This window comes from Paroedura picta, chromosome 1 (assembly GCF_049243985.1).
Source record: "Paroedura picta isolate Pp20150507F chromosome 1, Ppicta_v3.0, whole genome shotgun sequence".
NCBI lineage: Eukaryota > Metazoa > Chordata > Lepidosauria > Squamata > Gekkonidae > Paroedura > Paroedura picta.
The window spans coordinates 83,884,957-83,897,662 of record NC_135369.1 but is presented as its reverse complement, the minus strand read 5'-3'; the positions used below and the strand labels follow the sequence as shown (position 1 = coordinate 83,897,662).

The window sequence follows — 12,706 nt, the reverse complement described above, 5'->3', positions numbered from 1 at the left end:
ACCCCTCCCAGTTTAGTATCATCTGCAAATTTAATAAGTACCCCCTCTAATTCTTCATCCAGATCATTTATAAATATGTTGAACAACACAGGCCCCAAGACAGATCCTGCATTGTGTGCCCACTGGGGACAAAGGACATATAAATGAAGACAATAATTTTTATTTTTCTCTACTAGACCTAATAGCAAATTCGGGAGGTGAGATTTCTATTTGGGAAAGAAAGCAGTAATGTTTGAAAGGAGGGGATCCAGTCATAGGTTTATAATACAACACATAGTTTGGCCCCAAAGACATGGTTAGTTCCATACACTGTGCAGAATCCATAAAGAATTTGGGCATTTCCTCTTTGTGAATATGTCAGTGCTCTTTAAAAGCTAAGTCAGGATTGACAGTAAAAACAGGATTTGCATAAGCAGAATTGTGGTCTCACACCATCCCCAGACATGCTTTAATCTCTCTTCTTGTCTGCTTTGAAATCTGCTCTCAGCCATGACTTGCTTATCATACTCCCTAAAATAACGAGGCATCTGTTTAATGTCCCAGAATATGCAGTTGTGTAAGATTATTTCTGTGGGACTCTGTGACAAATTCTATACAGCTATTAGCCAGGTTTGCATTGAACCAGAGAACAAGATTCACATCCAAAGAGGATGTGTGTAGTTCTTTCCAAAAGTGAGACCATACCCTTGAAATATATTGTCTCACACACCTCTCACAGTAGCCTGTGAGTAGAGTCTGAGTGCTGAATGTACAGCGGGTGGCTTCTTTCTAGCTGTTGGTGTTGGTGTTGGTCACTCGCTCATTTCCTGAACCTTCGTATCTCACAGGAGTAAGGAGCCAATTATTATTACAATAGCACAGGATAAGTGAATACCAGGGCTCATTTTTATAAAACAATTAAGATACTGCATTACATAGGAAGCAGAAGACAGTGTTTTTTACAAAAAACAAAAAATATTTTATTGGCAGTACTGTGATTAACTGTACAGTGTGTAAACGTCTGTGATGTCCCCTGAAATTGAAGTAATTCTGCAGGAACAGTTTTTAAAAGCACCTTTGGTTTGTTTCAGCACAGTTTTGACATATGTATAATAAAGGGTAACAATTAAATGCATGAGTGTTATAAAAGTTATAAAAACATTAAAACATTTAATATAGCATTTGATACTTCAATGATAAATACACAATTTAAAACGCTGTCAAAGAGCTAAAGGCTCAGAATTGGCTCTGCTTAATAAAACTGTAATCTGGCTGGCTTCTGGAGTTTTAGTCATTCCATCACTGCACTAAAGACGGGTACTCAGTAAGAGCTGTACAATCACTATGCTTGTTACGCTGGCAATGTACCTCTTTACTAGGAAAGCATGGCTAATGTGTTGCTTCTTAAAACTGCTTTAGCAGAAGAATCTGTGATTGGTGATCAGTTTTAACCTAATCCTGTTTATACATACAACATATTCCAGTGCATGTGCATTGTGTTTGCTAGCAATTGGCACAAAAACTACGCCTTAATTCATTTGAGTATCCAGGAAGTTAATGGTATAAAGACTTGTGCCTGGAAGTATTTTGGCTATCTGATGGACTGGTGAGCCTTTATGGTTATTCATGACATATGTAAAAGGATGGTGCATCAAAATTACAGCAAAAAGTGGAAAAGCGACATTTCAAAGGGAGCTGTTCTACAAGCAAAGGCAATAAAAAGTACCAAAGACTATTTGGCAAAATCTATTTGAAAAAAGATGCTATAAAAATTTTCAATTCTTATTGTTTTGTAAAAACCCATAATGTCATATAAAACGGACAAACGGACAATGATCACTTATCTTGGTGCTGTCTTATTAAAATCAACAGGCCCAGGCCCACAAAATTAGCTAATGAATCACGCCCTTTGTTCCTCCAATAAACTATCTTTGGGGGAAAAAACAGTGCAAATTTGAAAATGCCTATTAAAGTGGTTTTAAGACAACATAGCTATCTGTAATCACAAGCCATCAGTTTCTATTATCAAACTGCATCAGTCTTTTCCAGTAATACATTTCGCTAATAGTTCTAGGGAAAAGTAGTGGTTAACATTGTTAGGTGTTTGAAACAAGGACCCATAAGATATGTGCTTCAGGCGGTTGCAGGGCGTTATCCCAAACAGCATCTTATTGTTCAGATTTCCAGCACCTTACCCTCCTCAGCCCCTGGGCTTCTCTATCCAATGTTTAGATGAACTTACTAGCCAGCTGCATTGATAGCAGGCTACAGGAAAAATATTTTGGAAGAGAACTGTCCAAATACTCTTACACACAGTGTGATTGTGGGTGTCTGAACTCTGGATTCTCACACTTTTCACTGCCCCAGACTATAGATTGTACCACAATTTGATTAGAGATGGTTGTCTAATAAGCGCAGCTACAGCTGGTCATCAGACACGTTTAAAAAAGGGGTGGGTATCTAAGGAGCTGTACAGATGTGCCAGCATTCCATTATGTAGTCACTGTTGTTCTAACTTGGGTGCTTTCTGGCTGGTTAGCCCCAGGCAGTGCAGAGTTCTTATGTTTAGAATCTTTCTTTGCATGGGACTGGCCAGTTAACTTTTTATTTACAGTACATTGCCAAAGGTGGTAGGAATATTCCAGGCTGTAACCCTCAATTTCTTTCTATACAATCCACACCAATACTGTTGTCTGGGCACCGGCAAGAACGGCCCCCTGGGGTAGCCAAGCATAGATGAGTGCAGCCTCCGTTATTTACTGAGCAATAGTTATGTCCTAAAGGAAGGGAAAAATAAATATATAAAAGGTAACTGCAAACACACACATAAAAGAAGGGAAAACTTTAAATTAAAGATGTCAAAGTATTAAGTTTTCATTTATCCTTACTGATTCCCAGCAAGCAATAGTTTTAAACGTATGTCAGATACCTGGGGGAACTAGAACAGTTCTGAAGGATTAATAAAGGGCAAACATCCTAAGGATCTAATCAGAAAGTCTAATAAGTTAGGAGTGAGATTAGAAGGCTTTGGAAAATTTATTTTCATTTGAGGGTTCTATACTTGTTTGTGAGCCAACAAGCTACTGACTTGAACACACTGACAGGCTGCAGGCAAAACACCAATTCCTCCATCTCTTTTTCTGGATCTTTGAATGCTGTTTCAACAGCATCTAAAGCTGTGGGAGTCATGGCCAAAGTAGTTCCCTCCTCATCTTTCCTAGCATTTCAAGAATTTGGCTGCAGGATTTTCCAACTGGGGTCCCATGTGGTCACACTAGTCTTCATTTTGCTTCTCTGCTGGAAATGACATAAATTGAACTGAGTTGTCTGGAATTTAAACTTCACATTTTGTTTTCATCTGTGCTCATTTGAAAAGACCCTCACCTCTTAGTAGAGAAAAATATAGGAAACTATGCATTTTCAAGTGAGGGTAAAAGCAGCATGGGTGAACTCAGCAGATAAGGGGTTAAGGACTTCACCCTCTGTACTGAAAAAGCAATCCTGTTAAATAAGCATTTGTTCCTTGCCTACTTGCATTATTTCTAGTATTTCCTTCCTTCTGAAAGGACTTTGATCTCTTTGGCAGGTGAGCAGTGCCTCGGCCTCATGTTCTTCATTGTTACTGAAGACATCAGTCATAGCTTATTCTGACGACAGTTGGGGAGAGGAGGAAGAGGCCTGTTGGCTGCCACCTGGCTCCAAAATGGGCTATAGACATGCCACAGTATATCTTGGAGCCAATGAGAGTGGTGTGGATTGACGGGCAGGAGGCACATCCCCACACTCCAGGTGGCATGAGTAGAGACTATCGCCACCACTGGATACCAAAACTGGCTACCTAGCACCTTGGACCCCAAGCAGGAGCTATGGGCAGAAGTCTGCACCACTCATCCTGACACCACGGAGCCTGCAAGAGCAGCACAGGAGGAGGTGCATGATCTTTCCCTCTGGCCATGTGGAGGTGGGGTGTCCAGCAAAATATATTGAGTTGTTCCTGCTTTGTGACAAGAGGATAAAATTGCAGTGACTGATTGAACACAGCTATCTACTGTTAAAGGTTACTGGTGTTTAGAACAAAGGCTTGCAGGACCATTACTTGACCAGAGAGACAAAGGGGAACTGAGCACTGAGACAACAAGAAACAAATTGAACAGTTGTAACCAGTTCACTACAGTTATCTCATGGATTCCAGATTGCTGCCAAAAGCCAAAGCTGGAAATTGTTATGTTATTTCTTTGCTCTTGCTAAGGGTAGGATCAAAAGTACTGTGAGCTTTGCCCCGTCGATCAAATGAACTCTTCTGTTACGACTGCAGCCTCTATCCTTTAAAACACTGGCGTCAGTGGATCCCAGGGACAGCATTGGCTGCAATATAGGCATTAGGATTGGGCACTTCGGTGTCCAAAGCAGCAGTTTGCACCCGAAGCAGCCAGCGACGTAGCACGAGGGGGGGAGGGGAAGCGTGGGCACCGGTGTGCTGGTGAGCGCACACATGCGGGGCAGAGCTCTGCGCCTGTGCCTGCTGGCGCACCAATGTCCACACCTCCCCTCCCTCCTGCACCGTGGTGCTGGATGCTTCGGGTGCAAACGGCTGCTTCAGACACAGAAGTGCCCAGCCCTAGTAGGCATCTGCAGTGGGAAGGGGTAATTAATGATCAAAATTTTCCTTCTCTCCCAGAGAAAGAAACCTTTTGCTGGTAAAATACAAGGCTTGGACCCAATCCTATTTGGCCATTCCACACCCCTGCAAACATTTTTGGCATTTCAAACAACGTCGTCTGCATCCAACATCTCAGCAGCAATCCGGCAGCCACATCCTCCATTTTAACTTGCTAGCTGGGGAATCCACAAAACTGGATTCCCCCAGCTTTGTTGCATATGTGGGAAGAGAGCCCAGCAACCACTAGCGAGACAGCCGTGCATAACCACGTGGCCAGAAGTAGCGTGATCTCCATCTGCAGCGCCCGCCTTTATGCCTGCCTCCATTTCCCTTCTTCCTGGCAAGGGGCTTTGGAGGGGAGGACAAGCTGCCTGAACCAACAAATATACGTTGGCCCATAGAGGCAGAACAAAAAAATCCCACACACCAGTTGGCACACAAAGCATGCCTCTCACCTCCCCCAAAATTGGGAAAAAATTACTTCTGTTCATCTTCAAGTGTCAAACTTCCGAAACAGGCTGGCATTAAACTATGCACTATACATCTATGATGATATACATAGGCATAGCAATGGAGAAGTTTTACTTTAAAAAACAATTGCTTTCCCCTTAAAGCTAGGAGAAAGCTGACTGGCTGGCTGCCTGCCATGATTGACAAGCATGGGGAAGACTTGCTGGGTATTGCAAGTCCCTCTCTGCAGCCATTTTAATCAGCCGTGTGGAGTACCTGGAAGCATCAGAAAGCGGGAGAAGAAAGAAAGAGAGTAAGGAGATGAGAAATGGCGGGGGGCACGTTTTTTTACAGCGTTAAACAATTGCGGTTGCTTAACGCTACGTTTTTAGAGGTGCAGAAGAGCCCTATGTTTTGCCTTGCAGCTGTGAGGTATTCAATGATCAAACAAAGCCTTTCCCCTAGATAACCAGAAGTAATTAGATTAAGTGGGTAGCCATGTTGATCTGAAGTAGTACAACAAAATTAGAGTCCAATAGCGCCTCAGTCTCTTTGGTCAATCTGAGGAAGAGTGCATGCACTCAAAAGCTCACGCCTTGAACAAATCTTTGTTAGTTTTAAAGGTGCTATTGGACTCTAATTCAGAAGTAATTTGTTTGTTGTGTCGCTGTTTACTACATATCCTTCATTTAGAAATCTGGAGCATGGAGTTTGAATTACCTTGCGGGCACTGAGCAAAGGCTGTAGTTATTCCATAAAGACGACTGCGCTTGTGAGGTTGGAAATCATCATTCTCTTCTGAGACTGTGCGATCCACTGCTACCACAGCATCTCTGCAGCAAGCAAAACAGCAAGAATAAAATTGTTGGGGAAGGAGAAAAAAAGGAGAAAAAACTAGAAGTAGAAAGACACATTTTTACAAGTGTTATGCCACAGAGCCTCAAACATTAGGAAAAAGAAGCCTGATAAGGAGGGGTGACTTTCACCAATGATGTTACTATCTGGCTGAATCCAATTGTTCAAGCTTATTGCTCTGCCTCAATCCCCCACCCAGAGGAATCTGCAGTGTCCAAAACCCACTCCACTGGAAATATCTTGGTAACAGTTCCCATGCCTGGTAGGAGCCTTCCCTTCATCCTTGAGCTACCTAACCATCCGACTCAACAGGCAGAGAAGTGTGTCAGCTGCTTAGCTCTCCAGCAATTGGTTCTCATCAGCCTGAGGCAGGCTGAGGAAGGAAGCACCAAGCAAGGAAAATGTCAGCGGGCAGCACAATGGCCAGAGGCATCACTCTTACGGGATGGAGAGCCAGGAGCAGAACATGCAGATACCTGAAGATGCCATGTTATGGTGGCAGAGGGGGAAGAACTTGCCCTCTGGGAAGTGCCGTTTAAATTAAGCATTCTAGATAATCAAGTGCCACATAACCATAACAATACTTTTTTTTTAATTGTATCATTCTTGAAAAATCTGGATTTAACATTAAAATTGAACTAAAGGACCCTTTGGATCATTGCCAGTTCTAGATTTAAAAATGGGATTGCCCCAATCCACTAAGGGCCAACCATGCACAAATAAAAGTATGATTAGCTAGATCAGGCTTTCTCAACCAGGGCTTTGTGAAACCCTGGGGTTTCTTGATGGCCCTGAAAGGGTTTTCTGAATGAGTGGAAGTTAATTTTTAAAAGTCTGTTAAACATTTATCAGGTGAAATGACCATATACGGTCATGTCAACCAGACCTCCCCCGAAAAACAAATGGCCAATGATGGGCCTACTGGGGATGGGAAGGGGAGGGGCCCCAGGTGGGCATGTATGCTTCCCAACCCATGATTGTACCACTTCTGGGGGTTCTTGAAGTCCTAATAATATTTCAGCAGTTTCTCAATGGCAAAAAGGTTGAGAAATGGTAAGCTAGATAGAGAGTTCTATATGGAAATGGGTGCTATGAATGTTTTCCTCAGAAAGCTTGAGAAACCCACAGCTGCTGCATGAGGCTTCTAAGCTTAGAGCAACAAGGTTACTGCAGGCCCCTCCTGCACATGAGCACTAGAGCACAGAACCTAGCACTGACAACTTTTGGGTTTAAACTAAAGGAATATGTTTAAATCCTGTTCAGAACTATGCTCAAAGAATTTTGCTCAGCTATATTTGGAGTTTTTTTTTAAATTATAAACATCTCCATGTTAACTGGGGAGAAAGACTGCAAATTACAAGTTTCTGTATTATTCATCTAAATGAGTGCTGCCATTAGGACAGACCATTACCTTCCAATATCCTTCCCCCATATTTTATTCTGAGGGTGGGGGCAAGAGCAGTTAACAAAAATACTTCCTTAGAAAGTTTACTTTGTTTCTGTTTTAGTCTTAAGTCTCTTTGGAAACAATGCAAACTGCCAAATCGAATTTCTGATTTCCACCAAAATTGGGATGGGGAACTGGGTACACCATTGCACAATTACTTTTTTAACACTGAATTGTTGTACCTCTGCCAGTCTGTGTAAAATAAATTCTTCCCATAGCTTGTAATGCTGAAAGGATACTGGATGCCTTCGAGGACTTTTCGGCGACCAAGCTGATTGGGGTTCATACACTCAACCCTTTTGGTGCCTGTGGACAAAAGAACAATTTGGTCTTTGTATGTGACAACTAATCCTTTTGTAGGAAAAAGGCACAATGACGCAAGAAAATGGGAATTATGTATGGAATTACAGTTTTTTGTAGAATGTCTGAGAGAGCGAGAGAGAGAGTGTCATATCTCCGACTATCTTCACTTCACAAGAGACTAAACCAGGAAATCACCTTTATGAATAATGGTAACATTTGGGGGGCACTACTGTCACCATCTCTATTGCTCTGGACACACATGACTCACAGTATAACTCTTGGGTTAGCCTCTGTCATGCCCTCTTCAGAAAGAGTGCCACTATGCAGATGTTCTCAAATGTTCATGAAAGGGATTTTAGCCCTTGCAAAAATTGCCCTTTAATGCCAGGAGATCTTTGGTAATCACACGGGATGTTACTGTGGCTGGTAAAGGAAGGCTCCTCCGGCCTCAAAGAACAGATTTTCCTTCAAGTACTGTCAGAAACACATTTAATTTGAGGGAAAAAACATTCTTTGTCAAAAAGTAATTTTTATCTACAAAGGAAGCTGCAATGTATGCATCTGCTGCTCAGTAAATCTGATTCACACTTGGTCACACAAATTTAAATTTATACTTTTAAAAATTTGATCTTGTGCAGAACTTCATTCTATGTCTTATATTACATACTTGACTGAACCAGGTGCCTAGGCACTTGTGGACATTTGGAAAAGACAAGTTTCATTTATCCTAAATCACAGGTCCCCAACATGGTGCCCATGAGTGCCTATAGCACCCAACTACACTTTTTCTGGTGCACATTGTTTTTAGGAAGCTGGTTGGAGCTAGATAGGCTTTTGCCTAGCAAGACTTCTGACTGGCTGTGCAGAATTTTTAAATGTTACTTTGGCAGCAGCTGCACTGTATTACTAAAGTTAAGATATGGCAACCATTTTGTGGCTGGCCCTGCCTCCTGTGGTAGCCATTTTGTTGCTGTGCCCACTGCCTCATGTCAGCACTCCAAATGTGCTCACAGGTTCCAAAAGGTTGGTGACCCCTGCCCTAAATGATGTCTTATTTGTTTTAATCATTCTTCTATAGTAAGATGATCTTTTAATAGAAGCAAAAATTGGCAGCAATCTTAACTGAAGAATAAAGATTACATTTGTATTACTTAAAATACTTGTTGCAAGCATCAAATAGTAGCCAGGAGCTTGGGTATGATCCTGGATGCCTTCCTATTTAAGGAAACCCAGGTCATGAACATTGCTCACCTGGCATTTTGCCATCTTCACCAGACATGACAGCTTGCACTTTACCTATTGATGTCCTACCTAGTCATTGTGACCCATGCAATAGTCACCTCTAGATTAGACTTCTGTAACTTGCCCTACACAGGGCTGTACTTGAAGCTGCTCCAGAAACTCCAACTGGTCCAGAATGCAGCCATCTGGATCCTTACGAGGAACCCAGTGGAGAACACATAGTTCACCTGTGCTCTCCCAGCTGCACTGGATCAAGTTTGGAGACTTAATCATGTTTAAGACCTTGACTCTTATTCCTTATTATAATTATCATTGCTTTCCACCCATCAGTTCCAAGAACATCTTGAGGAGGAGGGAGATTTCCACCCAGATAATCAGCAGTGTGTGATGGTTTTAGTGGTTGTTCCTGTCTAGGAAACAGAATATGGAAATTACTTAATCTTCATTCCCATCCCACTGATGTGCTAGAGCAGGGAGTTATTTGGGGCTGTGAAGGAAGGTGACGTTTCACACAGAAAACTGATATTGGAACAATAAATAACCTTCCTAGAAGACCCACCTAGCATTTTAAAAGCCAGAAGCTCATACATTTAGTTCATTTAAAATTCTGTGCAACTTTTTACCTGCATCTGCCCAGCATAACAACGAAGAGTAAGTGTCAAATGTTAGTCCATTGGGTAGCCCCAAATCATCTTTAACAAGAATCCTTCTATTGGTGCCATCCATGTATGAAGCTTCAATTTTAGGAGCCTCTCTATTCCAGTCTGTCCAGTAAAGATTTCTGGGTATGCAAATAATAATAAAAAAGAGTTAAAAGGAATACAGCACTGTATACAACAAATATGTCAGGAATAAACCTAATTAGCTGGATAAAATAAATAAATAACCTCAGGGGTTATTGAACTGCTATTAATTTAGTTTTAATTATTTAAATGTTTTCAGAGTGCTCCAATGGAATATGTTTTCAGTTAATCTTTTAGAACATTTATGTACTTCATCTTTCTCCTGACACAATCTAGTCAGGTGACAACAACAGACATAATATAAAAGCATGAAATTACTGAAAACACATAATTAAAGAGACATAATTAAAATAGTTAAAAGAGATCCCATTCAAGTTGCACAGCTAAGCGATATAAAATAATACTGTTGTACAGAATTAGTACACGAGAAATTCTATCAGCAATACATGATCCTTGTTTGTTTTTTCACCAACTATTAAAATTTGCTTCCTGTATAGACTAAATAAGATTTGGCTTTCTGTTTTCTTTTTTTAAAGAAAGACAACAATATAATTATTGTAAACTCCTGTCTGTACATGCACTTTTTGTTAAAAGACACTAAAAATTAAGATATATTTGATTTATTCAATTTATATATTGCAATTCTTCCAACTTAAAGCCCTAAAAACGGTACATATTCCAATCTTCAAAAAAAGGGAGGAAGGATGACCCGGGAAACTACAGAACAGTGAGTCTGACCTCTGTTGCGAGTAAGATAATGGAGTAGATATTAAAGGGAGCGATATGCAAACATCTGGAGGACAATTTGGTGATCCAAGGAAGTCAGCATGGATTTGTCTCCAACAGGTCCTGTCAGACCAACCTGGTTTCCTTTTTTGACCAAGTAACAGGTTTGCTGGATCGTGGAAATTCGGTTGATGTCATAGAATCATAGAGTCCAACCCCCTGCTCCACGCAGGATCAACCCTAAGCATACTAAAGCATCCAAGAAAAGTGTGTATCCAATCTTTGCTTGAAGACTGCCAGTGAGGGGGAGCTCACCACCTCCTTAGGCAGCCTATTCCACTGCTGAACTACTCTGACTGTGAAAATTTTTTTCCTGATATCTAGCCTATATCGTTGTAGTTTAAACCCATTACTGCGTGTCCTCTCCTCTGCAGCCAACAGAAACAGCATCCTGCCCTCCTCCAAGTGACAACCTTTCAAATACTTAAAGAGGGCTATCATGTCCCCTCTCAACCTCCTTTTCTCCAGGCTGAACATTCCCAAATCCCTCAACCTATCTTCATAGGGCTTGGTCCCTTGGTCCCAGATCATCTTCGTCGCTCTCCTCTGTACCCTTTCAATTTTATCTACGTCCTTCTTGAAATGAGGCCTCCAGAACTGCACACAGTACTCCAGGTGTGGTCTGACCAGTGCCGTATACAATGGGACTATGACATCTTGTGATTTTTGATGTGTTGCCCCTGTTGATACAGCCCAAAATGGCATTCGCCTTTTTTTACCGCTGCATCACACTGCCTGCTCATGTTTAGTTTACAATCCACAAGTACCCCAAGGTCTCGTTCACACACGGTGTTACCTAGAAGCATATCCCCCATCCAGTAGGCATGCTTTTCATTTTTCTGGCCCAGATGCAGAACTTTACACTTATCTTTATTAAATTGCATCTTGTTCTCATTTGCCCATTTTTCCATTGTGTTCAGATCTCGTTGAACTCTGTCTCTATCTTCCGGAGTATTTGAGAGTCCTCCCAATTTGGTGTCATCTGCAAACTTGATGAGTAGTCCCTCCACCCCCTCATCTATCTAGATCATTAATAAATATGTTAAAAAGTACCGGGCTGAGCACCGAGCCCTGAGGTACCCCGCTACTCACCTCTCTCCAGTCTGATGAAACACCATTGACAACAACTCTTTGAGTGCGGTTCTCTAACCAATTCCCTATCCACTTAACTATCTGAAAATCCAAATTGCAGTCCTTCAACTTATCCATCAGAAAATCATGGGGAACCTTGTCAAAAGCTTTACTAAAATCCAAGTAAATGACATCAACCGAATTTCCACGATCCAGAAAACCTGTTACTTGGTCAAAAAAGGAAAACAGGTTGGTCTGGCAGAACCTGTTAGAGAGAAATCCATGCTGACTTCCTTGGATCACCAAATTGTCCTCCAGATGTTTGCAGATCGCTCCCTTTAATATCTGCTCCATTATCTTCCCCACAACAGAGGTCAGACACACTGGTCTGTAGTTTCCCGGGTTATCCTTCCTCCCTTTTTTGAAGATCGGAATAACGTTTGCTCTCTTCCAGTCCTCCGGGACATCTCCAGTCCTTAAAGAGGTCCTGAAGATGATGGACAAGTTTGCCCTACGAAAATCCAACATCCGCGTCTGGCTACAAGCTTCCTTGGCTCCCCATCTCAAAAGGAATTCTATGAGGACATGGTCACTTCCCCCTAGGGTCCCCACCTCCTTCACCTCATCCACCTCATCCACCAACTCTTGCCTGTTGGTCAGTATTAAGTCCAGTATGGCTGAACCTCTTGTGGGTTCATCTACCATTTGATAAATGAAATTGTCAGCCAGGCAGGTCAGAAAGTTGCATGACTGAGGACGCTTCGCAGAGTTTGTTTCCCAGCACACATCTGGGAAACTGAAGTCACCCATGATGACAAGGTCCTGCCACTTGGATATTTTCTCAAGCTGCTCACAAAGTGCCGCATCTACATCCTGTCATTGGTCAGGCGGTCGGTAGCAGACACCAACCACCACACTGTTTGTTTTCCCCTCGCTTATTTTCACCCAGATGCTTTCCACTGTAGATATGCTCTCCTTCACTAGAATTTCCTGACAGGTAAGCCCTTTCCTCACATACAGTGCCACTCCTCCACCTCTTCGATCTATTCTGTTTTTTCTGAACAGTTCATATCCATCCACCATTACATTCCAGTACATTCCAGTCATGAGAATCATTCCACCAAGTTTCTGTGATGCCTACTAGATCATACCTTACCATCAGCATGAGAA

At 41.9% G+C, this 12,706-nt stretch overlaps 1 protein-coding gene across 1 annotated transcript in view; it reads right to left on the bottom strand.

Moving 5' to 3' along the window:
- Positions 1–934: 934 nt before the first annotated feature.
- NID1 (nidogen 1) overlaps positions 935–12,706 on the bottom strand; it is a 71,116-nt gene continuing 59,344 nt past the window's right edge. The window contains exons 17-20 of the mRNA XM_077345510.1: positions 9,560–9,717; positions 7,574–7,697; positions 5,810–5,922; positions 935–2,756 (exon numbers count right to left, since the gene is read on the bottom strand). Of these exons, the coding sequence (XP_077201625.1) occupies positions 2,635–2,756; positions 5,810–5,922; positions 7,574–7,697; positions 9,560–9,717 (517 nt within the window). The 3' untranslated portion in view covers positions 935–2,634. The remainder of the gene's footprint in view (positions 2,757–5,809; positions 5,923–7,573; positions 7,698–9,559; positions 9,718–12,706) is intronic.